Genomic DNA, 17,646 nt, shown 5'->3' on the forward strand with positions numbered 1-17,646 from the left:
GGACCCCGGTCCCGGATGAATGTGAGGGCTTCCCCGTTTAAAGGCCAGAACAGGGCCACAGCCAAACCAATTGTCCCCCCCAAAAAAGGCTTGCTGCCCCTTACATACCCGGCTCCTTAACCGACGCCTCGCTTTCCTCAACTCCATCTGTTCGCCTTTATTCCTCCCAGCACAACTGGGACCGGCCAATTGCCTGGCACCGATTTGCCCGGAAACCCGCCGGTCGCGCGAAGGCTCTATGCTCGCTCATTGAAGATTGTTACGCTCATGTCCGAATCTCCCAAATGCCCAGCTGACAAGTCTCTGGGAACTCTTAGGCAAGAGAGAGGCAGTGTGACACGATTTTCAATCGTCGCCTTTTAAGTCGCCGTGGACCTTGCCAGACGGCTTCGGCACATCCACGTCGATGATTTGCGCATCTACCAGCGAGTATTTGATGAACCAAAAGAAACCGACCAATCCCCGGCCGATAAAATTGGTTTCATGACTTCAGCTCTCAACTGAATCGACTTCGCGGCGAAATTGGACCGAGAAGATCTGAGCTGTGCTCTGCAGCTACAAGGCTCCCCGACATCTCCGCCGTCACCAGGGCGTCCAAGGCGGATCCATCTCTAGAGCCATGCCCTGGGGAGCCGGCGGTGACCGCGCAAGCTATAGCCCTGGGGGTCAAGTTTCACCAGTATTCGAGACCGTAGTCGCAAAGACGCTCTAGACACGATGGTTCAGCCCTACGACCATGGGGCGGCAACACCGCTGCCTCGCATGCCTCTGGCCCCCATGCCGCGGCCTCAAGTCAGCATTGAACGCCTTCCAACGCGACGCTTGAGCAACGAGCCCCGTGAGTCTATGAACTGCAAATCGTGCCGAAAGCGCAAGGTATGTAAGTGGTCAGGGTTGAGGTCCTGGCTGAGGCTTCATTGACTCTATCTCCGCTGGCGCAAAAGGCTGCGTAGGCTAACTAAAGCTGTAGATCAAGTGCAACCGGCTTCGTCCTGCCTGCGAGGCGTGCCAGGTGTTTCAATGTCCCTGTATATATGGTATGCCTCCTTGTCCAGGCCTTGCGGCGCATCCAAGGCCGTCTCCCCAACCGTTGCTCACACGACGTGATAGATGCCGTTCCGAAAAAAAGGGGCCCAAAGACCGATGTATTGGAGGCCCTTCTGAAAAGGGTCGATGGGCTCGAGGCACGGTTAAGAGAAAAAAAGGCGGGCACTGAAGCAGAAAGCTCTGAGAGTGCAGTGACAAATGCCCCTGAGCCATCCAATTTCACTCAGCCGGCAGCGAGTACCTCTGCTGGAGGAGTGAAGACCGACGTTGGCCAGGAATCTCAAGACACTTCCATGTTTTCTCCTGTCCAGAGGTGAGCATGCCGGATCTCGCACAGCCATGATTTGTCTGACTTTTGGCGTAGCGAGCAGTCCCCTGAGATCCACCCGGACACTTTGCTCGACATCTACTTTACCCGCTTTCACGACAAACCCTTCTACATTTTTGACGAATCCACATTGCGGCAACGTCTTCAGCTCAACCAGGTAGCTAGCCACCTGGTTCACGCCATCTACGCGGTAGCTGCCAGGTAAGCTCACGGTGCGCAACCGTGGCAGCCCCTCTGCTGACTTCGATTGGCAAGATACGCGCCTCACCCAAACGGCTACCAGTCCGCCGTGAAACTGAGCGAAGAATATGCCGCCAGGGCAAGGGCGGAAGTTGACACGGACGATCCATCTGTGGATGCACTACAGACCCTGGTACTTCTCGTGACGGCTTTCACGGCATCTGGAAAGGGAAAGAAGGCATACATGCTGCTGAGTAATCCCCCCCCCCCCCCCCAAAAAACAAAAACCCCTTACAGACCCCGGTCTGCAACCACGGCAGCTAACTATCGGGGGAAGCAAGCGCTGTTGGGATGGCTATGGCTCTGGAGTTGCACAGGGAGTTGGATGTGAACGCCCGCGTCACCCCGATCGAACGGGAAACACGCCGAAGGCTGTTTTGGACTTGCTACCTGCTCGACCGTTTCATGTCCTGTGGCTCGAAGCGCCCGTCTCTCATATCCGATCGTGCCATTCTCTTACGACTGCCGTGCTGGTACCCGAGCCCGAACACGATGCCCATGGAGGGCGATTTCTTCCAGAGTTATACAAACCTCCAACACCTGCACGGCGGAGGCAAGAGGTCCCAAGGGAGCAACGGGATGTTGATCGATATCTGCCGCATCCTCGGCACGACGAACCAGTACTTGGCTGCCGGCGGAGTCAAGGGGGATTCTCATTTCCCGTGGCACTCGCTGTCCAACCTGTCCAAGATCCGCCAGGACCTGGACGTGTGGGCTTCGGGAACAGAAGACGTGTTTTCCAGCGTGGACTCGCTATTTGGACAGCCGGATTCCACCGTGCTTGTGCTAAGCAAGCTCATATACCATCTCATTCACTGCCTCATATACCGTCCCTTCCTCCCCATCGATTTGGCGGAGCTTGCAGGGTCCGGTCAACACCAGTCATGGCAGATCGAGGCCACAAACATGTGCTTCCTGCACGCAAACGCCATCGCAGAGCTGGTGGAACTCGGCAAGCAGACAGCATCCGTCGAATGGCCCGCGTTTGTCGGTTACTGCATCTGCACAGCCGGCACGGTACACATCCACGGAGCGCACTATAGCCGCATCGGGACGGCTGGGGACATGAGCGTGTTCAGCTCCTCGGCCGAATTCCTATCGAGAGAGATGCAGCAACTCAGCGAGCTACGGTATGCGTGGGCGAGCGTCCAACACCAGCGCGAAACGCTTCAAGGGATCTACAACGCACACTCGGAGCTGGTCAAGAGTCTGTCGCAGAGCCCCATGCGGTATTCGCCCGTCTTTACTCTGGAGGATTTCTTCGACCGGTACGCCAACATTGGAGGCCCTGGAGGGCAAAGCTTCAGCTTTGACGCGGCGAATCTGAGCCTCGCCGATGTCGTTGTGGATTTCACAACGGATACGTACCCGGGACAGGGTCTCTGCGCTCCTCGCCTCAGCCCGTCCGATCCGGGAGCCAGCCGTCCGAACCTCAAAAGAAAGAACACGGCGCCGTCCGGCCGTCCAAGGCCAGATTTCAAGAATTCTATATCAATGAACAAGATGAACCCCCCACCAACGCTGTCTTTATCCACGCCGTCGACTGTGGGCCGCCCACTGTTCTCGCCATCGTCAGTACCACCTCAACCATCGCCGGGGATGCTGCACACACCGACGTCTCTTACTTCACCCCACGGGCCCCTTCAGCAGAACCGGCGCCTAAGCATGTCCCAGAACCAGGCTAGCGGGAGCGCCGCAGGGGAAGGTGGCCTAGCCAACTTTCCGCTCGGCGATAACAACCGCAGCGGTCAATCAGCCGACATACCCCACGGTTTTCCCAACATGGGCAACGGAACGTTCAACCCGTCCTTCAACTTTGGCCAGCTCCCCGCTGGCTCATCGACGGCCAATGGTGCCGGGAGCGGTACAGCACCACCACAGGGTTTTGACCCTATGTTCGGCGAATTACCGACGAATGCCTTTGGGACGCCGACGCCATGGCACGGCGATGAGGGAGGTGGAAATGCCCCTGGCGGCGGCGGCGGCGGCACCAGAGCGCCGGCCGAAGTGGGTGCGACACCCAAGGACACGAGTCCTAACGAGAGCGCAGCAACTACGGGAGCGGGTGAGGAGAAGGATCCGTTCCTGAGCTTGCTGGAGCAACTGGCGGAGAACGAGTCGTTTATGGGGGGCGCAGGGAACGAGCTGGACTTCTTCTTAAACGGGACGCCTAACGGGGGTTGAAGAAGGGGGGGGGGGGTGCACCGGACACAGCAACTTGCGATGCGACGGTGTATTGGATGGGCCGAGACTCTGGGCGATGGAGGTTATAATACGGATTAGATATCACTTCTGCGACGCAAGAGGATGGTGGATATCGAGATACCCCATGCCTTTGTTATGAAGCACAACAACGACAATGACGACAACAACAACAACTACTACTACTACTACCGCTACTACTATAACAACAGCCACACAACAACCACACCAATGGTAACGAGCGAAAGGATTTGGGTAGCGTGGAGTTCTTGAAGGGGGTTCATCTTGGGAAACTTTAGCATAATTTGGGGCCGGGGGGCTGAACGGCCAAGCAACAAGCGGTCGTTAGCCAAGGGTTTCATTGGCCCAATGCGGAACTCAGCTCGTGTAGTGTAATCCGTATATGCGTACGGATACTATATAGCCTATCAACAACGTTGCCGTGACAGCACTTCACACTACGGACAGTCGGGCCCGTTGGGCTTGGGATGCCGCCCAATGCTCCCATGGCTGTGACAGCGTCGGAAATGCCTCAAGGCTCTGTAGAGTGAGGTTGGGCCGGATGTGGCATAGTACACCTAAACCCCCGGGCAAGGGTTCCAAAGGCGAAGGATTACTCCGTGCATTACTAGTGTAATCCGAAGTTGTATGTACACAGTATGTACGGATCCGTACGTATGGATTACCCCATAGTGTACACGCATGCAGCCCTCGACTTAACTATGTAGGGAAAGTTGCCACTCTCTCGCCGACGTTCACTAATCAACGGTACTCATTCAGGTGCCTGTGAGAGTGCCAAGTTGTGGGTTCCCTGCGTGCCACGCCGGTGCCCACGAGGGTTCCACAGCAACTAGCCCTGCCATTGGCTGGCCCAGCCTCGAAGGATGTCATTGTGGCGGTCTTCAAAACGCACTCCTTCGTTTCCCCACGAACGAACGAACTCCAAACTCGGCAAAGTCAGCGAGCGAATAGCCAGGTCGTAGTGTTTGCGCAAGGGCTTGACCGATTTGGCTTACCGTGCAGGCTCTGCGCTCGGACGGCACTTTGATCCCCCATGGGGTCGTACCGTAAGAAGGGGCAAAGAACGATGATGGACGAGGCTGTTCCTGAGATATTAGGTACCTACCCGAGGTATGTGTGCATGTAGGTACGTACTATTGTACATGCATGCACACCAGGAGCAGAAAGAGAAGGAACCTCTCAGGATGGTTCGCTTATTTTCTGGTCGTTCCTCCCCAGCATGTCAGCTCGCACCTACCATGACAACAAGGCTCATAGCGACGTTTAACCACGTCTTTCGCACTAAGGCAGTACTTAAAGCATTCTTTCCCTAAGCTCGTATACAACCGTTTCTTCCTGTCCTCCTCCGTGCTTCCTCCGCTTCTTCCAGGATTGTTTCCCGAATCTCGATCCCACCAAGCAAGAAGCCAAGCTTCAGGTCCAGAACCTTGGGTGTCTGGGCCCACCTACCACTTGACTCATGAAGCGTGGATTGGCTCCTGTTTTAGTCTCGTTCCGTCAGAGTCTGGTGTTGAACCAGGAACGCGGGGGTGAAAACAATTGGACTTAGTTGCCGCGGTTAACTTTCTTCTTCCTTGCCATTTCGCAGCCGACCTGTCCCACTTTCACAAAAAAAAGCCAGCGATGGCCAGAGTACTAGGAACACCAGCACCACCACAAGAGAAAGTAAAGAGTTGTGTTGCTGTCCCTCGGCCGGGCCGACCCAGCTCCTCCTCCCTCTCCCCGACATGACAGGGTCTGGCGGCGCCTCCAACCACAGCCAATTCCTTGGGACGTGAGGCCGGGACCGCTCTCGCCCATGGATATGGACCCGACAACAGACGCGTTCCCCGATCGCGGTCCGGCCGTCTTCGCCGTGACGACGGCCACCCTGGCCTTGGCCACGCTCTTCGTGGCCGGGCGGATGGTGTCCCGACTCGGAATCGTCCGGCGGGCGGGCACCGCCGACTTCTTCATCGTCTTGGCCTGGCTGCTGGCCGTCTTCCTGAGCCTGAGCATCGACATTGCCGTGAAGCACGGACTCGGGAGGCACGACAGGAATATCGACCCTGCGAAGATGCAGGGACTGAGGAAGTGGGAATATGTGTTTTCGATTCTCTATGTGCGTATTATATCCCTTGGACCTGTTTCCCTGATATGTGTGTGTGTGTGTGTGTGTGTGTGTGCGCGCGCGCGTTTAAGTAGTTACGGAACAATAGTGCCTAACAGGATGCAGAACCCAGCTCTCATGGCTACCAAAACGTCAATTCTCGTCTTCTACCTGAGGCTGTCCAAGAACACGCAGCCGATTCTCCGGCTAGGCTCGTGGATCACCCTGGTCGTGGTCAACGTTGCCGGGGTTGTCCTCACCTTTCTGAACATCTTCCAGTGCCGGCCGGTTGCCGCGGCGTGGGATGTGGATATCAAGCCCGTCAGCTGCATCCCGTTGCTCACCGAGTTCATCTGCTCGGCCCCGGTCAACGTCACGACCGACCTCGCCATCCTGGCTTTGCCGATTCCCGTACTCACCAGCATGCGGCTGCCCCAGCGGCAAAAGACCATATTGGTCCTGACCTTTGGCCTGGGCGTCTTCGTGGCCGTCGTCGACGTCGTGCGCATCTACTACCTCCAGCAAGCCATCGACCAAGCCCCGACGACCTCCTCGACCGACCCTATGGCCATGTTCGGCCAGAGCCTCGACTTCTCGTGGAATGCTTCTCTGTCGCTCATGTGGTCCGCAGTAGAGGTTAACGTGGGCATCATGTGCGCCTGCGTCCCGACTCTGAAGCCACTCATCATCCGCATCCTGCCCTCCATGCTCGTCAACCGGGACGCATCGCTCCGGAGTCAGACCGGGGCCATCAGCAACACCACCCACACCACCAGCGCCGCCAGCGCCGGCACGAGCGACGGGGGTCCCGTGTCCGCTGCGATCACGCGAGGCGAGAGCCTGCGCGCTCAGCAACCTCCGGCGGGTCCCCGCACTTTGCCCGCCGAAGCCCATGGTGAAGACGATGGCTCAGGTGAGGACGTCTCGATCCGCGACTTCCTCTCCACGTCGCCCTCCAATCCATACCTCTCCATAACCACAAGCAACCCTCTCCCCACCACGACCCCCACAGGGACAACAACGACAACAAGAACTACTACCCAAGATCCGAATCCGATCTACTACAACTTCGTCACCCTTTCCCCTCGCGGAAACCTGTTATCACAGACAGATACCCGGAAGAACCTGCGCTATAACGCCCTCGCAAGCATCCTCTTCTTTCTCTGGGGGTTCTCCTACGGCTTGCTCAATACGCTCAACAATACCGTCGCCGCCGTGACCCGCATGTCGACCGCCCAAACCCTGAGCTTGACGGCCGCATATTTCGGGGGCGGGTACTTCCTGGGCCCTGCACTACTTGGCGGGTGGTTGTTACGGCATGATGAGCATCATCGGAGGACGAAGTTGAAGAGGCGCGGAGGAGGGGCTTCTCTTGGGGGTGTTGGTAGGGACGGCCGTCAGCGTGACAGTCATGGTGTTAAGGATGGTACTGTTCGGAACGCCTGCGAAATGAGGAGACGAGCGAGCCGAGTGCAGAGGGTGGTGGCCAAGAAGCGCAAAGGAAGGATGGCTGGAGAAGAGGAGGAGCCGATCGGCGGGTTTAAGGCTACTTTCATTGCTGGCCTGCTGGTGTACGGCCTCGGGACCATCATGTTCTGGCCCGGCGCGGTCTTGGGTGCGTATGGCGGGTTCATTGTGAGCAGTTTCGTGGTTGGGTTCGGCCTGGCTGTGTTGGAGACGGCGGCCAATCCGTTCCTGGTGCTGTGCGGTCCTCCGCAATACGGCGATGCCCGGTTACTGCTGGCCCAGGGGGTACAGGCCGTTGGGAGCGTCCTGAGCGGCTTGCTTGCCGACCGGGTGTTCTTCGCCGCGAGGTTTGAACAGCCAGATGGGCAGCTGGATGCGAGCACGCTGATCGACGTGCAGTGGACGTACCTCTCCATCACGCTCCTCTCAGTCCTGCTGGCGCTGTTCTTCTACTACGTCCGCATCCCGGAGGCGCGCGATGCCGAGCTTGCCGAGCTGGCGGCGCGGTCACCAGTCGACCCCAAACGCAAGTCGATCGGCGGCATCTCGCTTCGGACCTGGACCCTCAGCCTGGCCATCCTCGCCCAGTGGTGCTACGTCTCGGCACAGGAGAACATGTCGCTCTTTTTCGACCCGCTCCTCGCAAGTTTTGCGAACCAGCCGGCCGCCGCGCTCACCTCGACGAACACCACGGCCCGCCCGCATGGCCTAACCCTCTCCCTGCCCAATTACTTACTCGTTGCTCACTCGGCCTTTGCTCTCTCCCGCTTTCTCGCGGGCGGGGTATGCATTCTAGCTGCCCGACACCCGGCCCAGCATTTCTTGCCTTCGGCACGTACCCTACTCACTCTTTCGATCTCACTCTCGGCCCTACTTGGCCTCATCGTCGTGACCATCCCCGCGGCGAGCACAAACCCCAACGCCGCCGCCGTTCCTGTCATCCTCTTCTTCTTCTGCGAGGGCCCCATCTGGCCCCTCGTTTTCTCCCTCGGCCTGCGCGGCCAGGGATCGAGGACCAAGCAGGCCGCCACGTGGCTGACCATGGGTGCATGCGGTCCGGCCGTCTGGCCGTTTGTGTCGTACGGCATCATGCGGGCGGGCGCCAGCGTGCAGGTCTCTCTGATCGTCGTTGTCATCTTGATGGCGGTGGCCGGGACGTACCCTGCCTTCTTGGGGCTGGTAAAGGGGGCGAGAATGCTCGCGGACGTGCCACCGGCACCCAGGGGGGGCGACGAGAGCGGGGAGACTGGAGGGAGTGGGGGCAGAGGAGGGGATGTTGAAGCCGGTGTCGAGAGCGGCGAGAAGGGGAGAGAAGAGGTGAACGCGGTTGAAGGCGTGAGGGATACGGGAAACGGTGAAACTCGACTCGGCGATCGGTTAGGACGGGCCCCAAGAGCGTCATTATCATTGTCAACTTCATCCCCAGGGGCGTTTGCGAAGACAGGTTCGGACGACCAAGGTCAACGGCCGCAACAGCCCGCGCCGTGGGAAAATCAGGTTTTGGACACAAGGGTTCTTGAGGATTAAAGTGTGGCGTTATTGGGGCGGTCGTGCGGTTATCTCGATATAGTACGCGGGCGAGAAGTGTTGGTTTCATTTTTGTGATTTCTTTATTCCTATCTCTGTACGGATACCCTTGGGCAGGCAGTATGTTGGAGATTTGTGTTCGAAGGGAGGATAGCAGGCTTTCAAAATCGATTTCTTTTCCCAAATAACTCAACGGAACATGTCTTCGAGTCCCAGTAGAGCACAGTTTCCCCAAGTTGGAGCTCTCGGGGTTATTGATGATTTTGAACCGGCGCACACCCTATGACCAAAAAAAAAAAAAGGCATGACAAGGGTGGAAATGAGCGATCAAGCCTCCATGGCTCGATCTCCCTCGTTAGCCGCTTCTTCTAACTCCTCATCATCCTCCTTCTGGCCCGCTGGCGCCGTCCAACCAGTTCCTGCCTGCATAATTAAGACCAAAATGCCCAAGGCGGCAGTCGATTGATATAGGATGGCCAGCGCCCGCTCGTATCCCAGCACAGCAACGGCCCTCTCGGTCGCGGTCAGAACCCCCTCTTTCCAAACGATTGCCGGGCTGCCAATGAGCACCTTAATCAACTTCTCCCTTGCTTTATCCAGCGCCTCCCCTCCATCCAGTCTCTCGAACCCCTCGGTTAGCGCGTGCCGCAGTGCCCGCGTGAAGACGCCGCCCCCTATAGTCGTGCCAAAGCTGCCCGCAAAGCCACGGAAAGTAGACAACAGGCCGGTGACGATAAAATGCACGTCGGGACTGGACAAGTGAAGGAGGTGGGCGAGGGTGTAGTTCAGCGCGGCGCCGGTGCACAAACCGTTGGCGAAGATGGCGATGACGTAGGCGGCAGCCGGGGCAGAGGCATTGCTCAGGAATGCGAGCGCCAGCAGGGCGGCGGAGAACAGGGCGAGCGAGAGGAGGGAAGGGAACCAGAAGGAGCCGGCGTGGCGGATGTGAAAGGCGCCGACGATCAACCCGCCGAGGCCGAAGCCGGCGTTGGTCGGGATCAGAACCGAGCCCGCTATGGCGGGAGACATGCCGCGCACGGCAAGGACAAAGATGGGGGCGTAAAAGAGGACGGTCCAGCGGGCGGCCATGAAGCCGAGCTGGGAGAAGCAGGATAGCAAGACGCCGCGCGATTTGAGTACGGACAGGGGGATGGCCGGGTCGCGGGCGCGGGACTCGACAAGGAGAAAAGCGGGGAGGGTGATGAGGGAGAGGCCGATGGGAAGGAGCCGGATGGTGCCGGAGAGGCCGTAGAGAAAGAGGACGATGGTAATGGTCTGGAAGAGGGGGGGGGGGTTAGAGTTAGAGCGGCCGTGTCGCAGCGGGCAGTGGGGAAGGTTATATTACCAGGAATGCAGCGCCGGGGTAATCAAGGCCCGCAAGCTTCTGCAAGGTCGTCTTATCCTTTGCGTTCTCGTCGGTGGTGAGATGAGGGATGCTAAGGCTGACCCCCAAACCGGCGAGGGCGGCCAAGGGGGCTTGCGCTCCGAACAGAAGCCTCTGTACGCCGCCAGTCAGCCGGGGTTCTCAACAACGAAGCAATTGCTACATACATACCCATCCCAGTACCGGCAACAAGGCGCCAAAGACAACAGCGCCTGCTGACACGCCGATCGTGAATCCCTGAGTCTTTGGTTAGCATAAAAAAAAAAAAAAGCAGCTCGGCAGCGGTGAAAAGAAGAGACAGACAGCATTGGTCAACCCGATCCACAAGCCCCTCCGCTTCTTGGAGGTGAGCTGGATGACTAGGATCATACACAGGGTCATGATGCCGCCGCTGCCGATACCGAGCATGACCCTGCCTAAGATGAAGACGGCAAAAGTGGGAGCGAGGGCTGTGACCATGGCGCCGACAGCGAAGCAGGTCGAGGACAGCAAGACCATGGTAGCAGAAGAAAATATCATGGCCAGCCTGCCGGCCAACGGAGCCACCGAGGACATGCTGATCATGTAGGAGCTAGTGAACCACATGGCCGACTCGTACGCATCCAGGTCGGCGGCTATGGTTGATTGAGTAGTCGACATGCCGCTCATGTTGCTGGCTGCAAGAGAGAAGTCAGTTAAGTCAGTTTATGCCAAACACGGGGCGACTTGTGGCACGATGGCACGATAGCACAGCAGCAGCTCACCCTGCAGGAAAATCAGCGCCCACATGCTGAGCACGATGCACGTCGTCCGCTTCCAGCCGAGCGATTGCTCCGGGGCGGGGGGCCCCGGCTGCCCGTGGCTCGCGGGGGAGACATCCCGAGCGGTCACGGAACTGGTCTCGGAGCGGAGCAGGGGCGTGTCCTCGGCGACGGTGGGCGAGGAGGTTGTTGCCGAGTTATCATCGCGGCCGTCTCCGGGGCGGGTCGAAAAAGGCGTCGTCATCCTTCCTCTCTTTAACGCTTCCCACGTCCGATCACACGGTTGCAGATGCCCGACGAAAGAAATAAAAGCCAATTGAGCCAAGGGGAGGCGAGGTAGAGCGACAGAAATGAGGTGAGAGCTTCTCGTGATGTCGCATCATGCTCCCTTGATCGGTTGTGGAGGAGTTAAGCACTGATTCGGGGACGTCATTTCCGGAGACTTTTAGGTGCTTGATTTGTAAAAGCAGAGAGCAGAGCCGAGGCCGGCTGAGGGTTCTGCTGAAGGTGCGACCCTTGGTGCCGCGCCGTCCGCGACGGGCGAGGAGGCACAGTAGGGCTCTTAAGCCCATTGCATCATCTTCCATTTTGAGCCAGCCATATTCTCAAATCGACCAGTGATTGCTGTTTCGGCCATCAGCCCACCAAGCCCATCTTTTAAGTTAGTTAAACTTCACAGTAATACAAAAGCAAAGACAGAAAACAAGAATGGTCTAGTTCAAACCCTAACCCGCTATTTCTACACTATTTTCAGCACCCCACCACCATCAACCGACGAGAGCCCCTCCAATGTACCCGACTGCCCCTCGATGATGATGATGATGCCGACGAGCTTGGAACTCACTCAACCTTGATCAACCTACGTGGCAACATACGAAAAATAAGAAAAAAATAAGAGCGAAAAAGTGATAAATAAAAGCAATAGAAAAAGGATTCAAAAGATAAATAACCACCAAGCTTGACAACCGTCGAAAGAGGAAAAAAAAAAAAAAAGGAAAAGAGAACAAAAAGGAGAAACGAAAAATGGCCCTCAAAGACACCTACACGCTCCCCGCGGCCGCCGACATGCACGTGCACCTGCGCAATGCGCCGGGTCCGATCGCGTCCCTGGTGACGCCCACCATCCGCCGAGCCGGCATCGACACGGTCTTTGTCATGCCCAACCTTGCCCCGAGGCCGCTCGTCTCGGTCGCCGAGGCCCTTGCGTACAAGCAGGCGCTGCAGCAGCTGGACGGCGGCGTCGAGTATCTCATGTCGCTGTACCTGCACGAGAGCATCACACCCGACGTCATCAGGGAGGCCAAGCGGGCCGGCATCAAGGGGGTCAAGGTGAGTGCCCTTCCTTATCTCTGTCCTGCCCCGCTCGACTTGGGGCTTTGGTTAGGAATTTCGCGCTGGGAAAAAGGGAAAAGTTGTCATTGATAAGAGTTGGACTTCCGTATAGGCGTACCCTCGCGGGGCGACCACCAACTCTCAATGGGGAGTGGTGTCGTTTGACCCGTTCCACGACGTGCTCAAGACGATGGAGGAGGAAGGGATGGTGCTGAACCTGCACGGCGAGGTGCCCAGCAGCGCCGCCGACGGCGTGACGGTTATGAACGCCGAGTCGAGGTTCATCCCGGTGCTGAAGGGCCTGGTCGAGAAATATCCCAAGCTCAAGATCGTGCTGGAGCACTGCACCACGGCGGACGCGGTCGAGGCAGTCAAGGCGTTGGGCGACAACGTCGTGGGAACTATCGTGAGTCCGTCCGTCCCTGTCAACCTCAACCTCTCCCGCCTCGCCAAAGGCGCTGCCAAATTATTATCCCGCGCTGACTTGGTAAAAGACGGCCCATCACCTCTCCCTCCTGGTAGACGACTGGTCCGCCAATGTGGTATGTCATTTTCTCTCTATCCCGACCGGCCGACCGACCGACCGACCTACGCACTCCCAACTAAGGAACAGCCGCTGACTGCTAAGACAGCACCACTACTGCAAACCGTCCGCCAAGTCCCCCGAGGACCGCCGCGCCCTCCTCAACGCCGTCGTCACCAGCAACGGCAAGTTCTTCCTCGGCACCGACAGCGCCCGTACGTACAGAGTCCCCCCCCCCCTCGGGTTCCCTTTCACGCATACATGCGCACAAACGCATGTAAACCCAAGCTAACAATTGATGATCCTCCCTTCGCCACCTTCCGCGGGTGTGGGGGTGGGCGTGGGCACGATCTTTTTAAAAAAAAACCAACTAGCCCACGACATAAGCTCCAAGAAGGGCAAAGGCAACACGGCCGCGGGCGTCTTCACCCAGCCCTACGCGCTGGGCTACGTGCTCACGGCGCTCGAGGAGGCCGTCGGCCGCGGCGACATCCCCGCCTCGTCCGTAACCGACGAGGCCCTGGCCGGGTTCCTGTCCGAGTACGGGCGCCGGTTCTACGGCGTCGCGCCCGCGGCCCGGCAGATCCGGCTGACGAGGGGCGGCGCCCGGGTCGAGGAGTCCCTCCGGGGTGACGGGGTCGAGGTCGTCCCGTTCCGCGCGGGCGAGCAGACCTGGGGAGTCGAGTGGTTGTAGGGCTTACACGCCGCGTCATCACTCCTTTTCGTCGGTTAACTGCGGCTGCGAAGACACTAAAAACGTTTTTCTTTTTTCCTTTCTGATCAGGTTTCGGTGCGATACGGGGAGGGCAGAGTAGGTCAATGACAAAGCGAGGATTTGGTGTATGTCCATGCATTGTTAGAACGATTCCGGGCATATATAAAAGGCGAGAAAAGAGGAATCGGATGGGGATGAAAAGCATCATCGGCAGTGGTGAATACAAAATAGAAAAAAGACGCTCAAGGGCCAAGAAAACCGTGCGTTCCGGACCAGAACATGGGGAAAGCAACTGGGTATATAGGTATGTATATAATGCAGCGTTTCCATTTCTGGCACACCTTGGAAACCTCTCATGATAAGCCATGCCATGCCATGCCATGCCATTTCACAGATCCAGCAGCCCCGAGAGCACCAAAGCCAAACAAACAGCGTAAATCTTCTACCGTAACCGAGCTCACCCTAACGCCGCGGACTGATGTGAACTGGTTCCTGGCCCCGTAACATGCGCCGTCTAACCACAACCAACCGAACACTTTCCCTTACTCCCCCCCACCCCTCCCTCTCTTCCCCTCCTTTTTAAGCACAATAGCGGTGAGTCGCCGTGTGCTTATGGGCCTCTACACTCTCAAGGTATTCGCCCCGGCAACACCCTGGCTCTGACTACTACTCTGCTGCTGTTGTTGACTCTGCTGTTGACTCTGCTGTTGACTCTGCTGCTGCTGCTGTCCCTGACTCCCCTGAGCAGCGCTCGCGCTCGCGCTGCTGCCGCCGCCGCCGCTCCCACCCGGGGCGGACCTCTTCCTCTTGACCGGCTGGTACACGTCGTTGAAGTTCATGGACACGCCGAGGAAGCGCATGTCGACGTCCGGCTGGTAGGCGAGGTCGCCCAGGAGGATCTGCAGGCGGGCCCTGAAGCCGGCGCCGAGCTGGCGCAGGCGGTCCTGCAGCGCCGGCAGCTCGGACCTGAGGGCGTCGGCGTCGTGGCTGGCCACGGCCGCGCTCGAGACCGCCGAGGAAGGGTCGTCCGGATCGGCGGGGACCGCGGGGGGGGCGGCACCGTTGCCGAGCCTCGGCTTCTTGTTGCGGTGCTGCAGCATGCTGACCGCGTCGGCCTCCTGGCGGCGCGTGAAGTCGGAGAGGGACCAGCTGTAGAGCCCGTCCACGCAGTCGCGGAAGGCGAGCATCGTGCGGAGGAGCTCGCTCAGCTGCACCATGTAGGAGTTGCGGTCTTCGTGGTTGGTGGAGGAGGAGGAGGTGGTGGTGGTGGTTGTAGTAGTGGTAGTAGTAGTAGTGGTGGTGGTGGTGGGGTCGGTGCCCTGCTGAGCGGCGGCCTCCTTGAGCGATTCTTGGAACTGTCGCCGGCGGGCGCCGAGGAGGCCCTTGTGGGTGATGGCGGTGAGGTACTTGGTGTGCGCGGTGATGAGGTCGTCTAGGGTGCAGTCTTCTTTGCGGATATTTTTCTGCAGTTCGGTCCAGCTGGACTCGATCACCTCGAAGAGGATGTAGTACTGGAGCTGACCGACGAAGTGTATCATCTCGGCGAGCACCCCCCGGGTGCTCTTCCAGGTCTGGAGCACTTCCTCGTCCGAGGTCTGGAGCACGCCGCGCGAGCCGGTCATGCACTTGCGCCAGGTGGAGGAGAGGGAGAACTCGACGCGCTTGACACGCCAGAGGAAGTTGAACACCTTGAGGTACTGGCGGTTGCCCCATTCCGTCACGACGACGTCGACGGGCGCGTCGATCTTGTACTCGAGCGTGAAGCAGTCCCAGCCGATGTCGCCGTGGCTGAGCTGCAGCATGCGGGCGTCGAGCCTCTTGAGTACTTCCTCGCTGTCGTACTGGGCGTTGGAGCCGCGAATCGCGTTTTCCAGCTGGGCCGTCAGGGTGTGTCGGTACTGTGCGAATGCCGGCCGGTCCAGGTTCGCGGCCAGCGACTCCATGAGCAGCGCGATGAAGTCGCCCTGGCCGAGCAGGATGTAGTTCTTGAGAGCCTGCAGGTGCTCGAAGAGGTGGAAGCGGTTGCTCATGAGGTACATCAGTCGCCGCATCGTCGTCTTGTAGGCTTCGTCGATCCACGTCTCGAGCGTCGCGGTGTCGCCGTAGCTGAGCGGCTTGGACGAGGTCTTGGAATACGCGTCGACCCATTGACTGTCGCCGCAGCTGTGGCGGATAAAGTTGAGCGACTTCCCGATCAGAAACACCTTTTGGGCAAAGTCGGCCGTGATGATGCTGGGTACCATGCTGTCGACGACTTCGTACTTGGAGTTCCAGACACTAGCCTGACCCTTGGCCTTGGACTCCTTGCGCTTCTCGTCATCGGGGTTTTGTTCCCTGACGAAGAACTCGAGGTGCGGGTCCGACAGCTCACCGTCATAGATCCAGCGGCGGAGGATGTCGTAGAATGGGCGCGTCACGTCTGCCAGCAGGCGCTCGGCAAAGGCAGCCACGACGGGATCGCCGTGGGATGTAGAGAAGCCATGAATCATGCTGATGATCTGCCCGCCGTGCCTCGTATTACTTTCCTCGGCGATCAGGGACATGAGGCGCAGGCCCATGGTGGCCTCTCGAGTCCATACCACACAGCGCTTCAGGGTGACGCCGGCCTTCCCGATTCCCCCGCGAGGTGCAGATTCGTCGATGGCCGCGAGCGCCCTCCGTATTTGCGCCTCGAGCGTGGCGACAAGGGTGAGGTACGACCGCAACTCCTTGTTGATAGCCGCGCGCAAGCTTTGGCCAAGCAGGCCCTTCGCGGGCGACTTGACAAAAGCCGCAAGCCCCCTATAGAGCAGCGAAGGTTCGGCAAGGGTATGGAGGAGCGATATGATTGGCGTCGGAAGAGTACGAGGCAGCTTTAGGGCGCTCTCTCTGGCGAAGGGAAGGGTGGTGGACGAGAGCCCCTGGAGGGTATAGGGCAAGTCTCTCAGCAGGGCCATCTCGGATGGTTCGAAGTCGTTGGAATTGTCGGCCAGCAACGTCGACTTTATAGACACATCCCTAACTGCCTTCTTTGGCGTCCCGTCAACAGGGGGCTGGGCAGGTGGCCTCTCCTCGGCCTGACTGCGCTTGGGATTCTTCTCGGTGGGTAGTTTCTTCAGGCCACCGGGCGCGAACGCATCGCCGACCACTTCTTCCTCGGGCGTGGGGGCAGCAGTCGACGCCCTCGACCGCCCTTCCTTCTCTGCCGGCCGAGGGGGTTCTCGTTGCGCTGCCCGTTTTGGCGGACTTAAAGGCGGGGGCTCGTTGGGATCAGGGGAGTCGGAGAGCTGGTAGAGAAGGTACAGGATCGCCCATTTTTGGTTGAGCACCGGCAGCGACAGCAGCCTCGTGTAGAGGTTGGAGAACCTCAGGGCCTGGCTAGGGTTGCTCTGGATGAGCTTGCGCTTGATGAGATCCGAAGCATGGTTTACGTCGGACGAGACGGGTGAACCGGGGCTGGCAAAGCATCAGCAATGGGGCGCGCTTTGGGGGGGCACAGGTGAGATGAGAGAGAGGGAGAGAGGGAGTGAGTGCGCACCGATCAAGGATGCTCTGCACGAGCTCGAAGGAAGCACGGTGTCGCTGCTGGGCTGTGTATTCGTCGTCGTCCGGATTGCTGGGCACCAAATGCGTGATCAGACTGTCGATGGCATTCGACACGCGGGGGTTACGCGGGTTGCTAGCCATGGCTGCTGCATGGTGTTGGCTGTTGGAACAGTGAATTGATCCGGGGGCCGTCGTCCAGCGTTCGTTTGCTAAGTTGGTGTAATCCTTATGATGCTCTGGGATGCTGGGGGAGGGGTCTCTCTGGGAAACGGCAAATGCGGCCCAAAAGCTCGACGCGACGCGGTAAGAGACGAGGGACAGAAAGAGAGCACCAAAAGCTAGCGCCAAGACCAAATGCGTCAGTGGTGCTCACTGCGTAGAGTACGGCATCAGTGCTAGGTTAGTGTCCTGGCTGCCCTGTGGGGCGTGGTACCTGACAACAACGCCTTCTTTTGGTGCGAAGATAGGTACCCCGCGCTAGTTGTCAGCAGCCTAATTCCGGGCGC

General features: G+C 58.7%; 5 protein-coding genes across 5 annotated transcripts; 3 read left to right on the forward strand and 2 right to left on the reverse strand.

The window, feature by feature from the left end:
- Positions 1-777: 777 nt before the first annotated feature.
- Positions 778-3,799, forward strand: MYCTH_46266 (fungal transcriptional regulatory-like protein; the record flags this gene model as incomplete). The annotated part of the gene is made up of 6 exons (XM_003662230.1): positions 778-876; positions 971-1,037; positions 1,111-1,360; positions 1,385-1,576; positions 1,631-1,809; positions 1,893-3,799. 6 exons carry the CDS (start codon positions 778-780, stop codon positions 3,797-3,799), a joined length of 2,694 nt encoding a protein of 897 aa, XP_003662278.1.
- Positions 3,800-5,416: 1,617 nt separating this feature from the next.
- On the forward strand, positions 5,417-9,084 carry MYCTH_2302745 (uncharacterized protein). Its single transcript, XM_003662231.1, has one exon. It carries the CDS (start codon positions 5,637-5,639, stop codon positions 8,919-8,921), a length of 3,285 nt encoding a protein of 1,094 aa, XP_003662279.1. The 5' UTR covers positions 5,417-5,636; the 3' UTR covers positions 8,922-9,084.
- MYCTH_2302748 (uncharacterized protein) lies at positions 9,085-11,561 on the reverse strand. The gene is made up of 5 exons (XM_003662232.1): positions 11,049-11,561; positions 10,609-10,961; positions 10,477-10,542; positions 10,267-10,419; positions 9,085-10,196 (listed from the first exon to the last, which is right to left on the reverse strand). Exons 1-5 carry the CDS (start codon positions 11,287-11,289, stop codon positions 9,249-9,251), a joined length of 1,761 nt encoding a protein of 586 aa, XP_003662280.1. The 5' UTR covers positions 11,290-11,561; the 3' UTR covers positions 9,085-9,248.
- Positions 11,562-11,829: 268 nt separating this feature from the next.
- MYCTH_2302752 (uncharacterized protein) lies at positions 11,830-13,266 on the forward strand. The gene is made up of 4 exons (XM_003662233.1): positions 11,830-12,374; positions 12,490-12,783; positions 12,872-12,919; positions 13,010-13,266. Exons 1-4 carry the CDS (start codon positions 12,069-12,071, stop codon positions 13,190-13,192), a joined length of 831 nt encoding a protein of 276 aa, XP_003662281.1. The 5' UTR covers positions 11,830-12,068; the 3' UTR covers positions 13,193-13,266.
- A 912-nt stretch (positions 13,267-14,178) lies between these two features.
- Positions 14,179-17,436, reverse strand: MYCTH_2302755 (uncharacterized protein). The gene is made up of 2 exons (XM_003662234.1): positions 17,133-17,436; positions 14,179-17,050 (listed from the first exon to the last, which is right to left on the reverse strand). Exons 1-2 carry the CDS (start codon positions 17,279-17,281, stop codon positions 14,236-14,238), a joined length of 2,964 nt encoding a protein of 987 aa, XP_003662282.1. The 5' UTR covers positions 17,282-17,436; the 3' UTR covers positions 14,179-14,235.
- Between the last annotated feature and the right edge of the window lie 210 nt (positions 17,437-17,646).

The sequence above is a fragment of the Thermothelomyces thermophilus genome, chromosome 2, assembly GCF_000226095.1.
Source record: "Thermothelomyces thermophilus ATCC 42464 chromosome 2, complete sequence".
NCBI classification, from domain to species: domain Eukaryota; kingdom Fungi; phylum Ascomycota; class Sordariomycetes; order Sordariales; family Chaetomiaceae; genus Thermothelomyces; species Thermothelomyces thermophilus.

Coding starts and splice junctions, on each gene's coding strand:
- MYCTH_2302748 (XM_003662232.1), bottom strand. CDS start 11,289: ATGACGACGCCTTTTTCGACCCGCCCCGGAGACGGCCGCGATGATAAC. Junction 10,962..11,048: donor GGCGCTGATTTTCCTGCAGG/GTGAGCTGCTGC, acceptor TCTCTCTTGCAG/CCAGCAACATGAGCGGCATG. Junction 10,543..10,608: donor GGATCGGGTTGACCAATGCT/GTCTGTCTCTTC, acceptor CCAAAGACTCAG/GGATTCACGATCGGCGTGTC.
- MYCTH_2302755 (XM_003662234.1), bottom strand. CDS start 17,281: ATGGCTAGCAACCCGCGTAACCCCCGCGTGTCGAATGCCATCGACAGT. Junction 17,051..17,132: donor GTGCAGAGCATCCTTGATCG/GTGCGCACTCAC, acceptor ATGCTTTGCCAG/CCCCGGTTCACCCGTCTCGT.
- MYCTH_2302745 (XM_003662231.1), top strand. CDS start 5,637: ATGGATATGGACCCGACAACAGACGCGTTCCCCGATCGCGGTCCGGCC.
- MYCTH_2302752 (XM_003662233.1), top strand. CDS start 12,069: ATGGCCCTCAAAGACACCTACACGCTCCCCGCGGCCGCCGACATGCAC. Junction 12,375..12,489: donor CCGGCATCAAGGGGGTCAAG/GTGAGTGCCCTT, acceptor ACTTCCGTATAG/GCGTACCCTCGCGGGGCGAC. Junction 12,920..13,009: donor ACGACTGGTCCGCCAATGTG/GTATGTCATTTT, acceptor CTGCTAAGACAG/CACCACTACTGCAAACCGTC.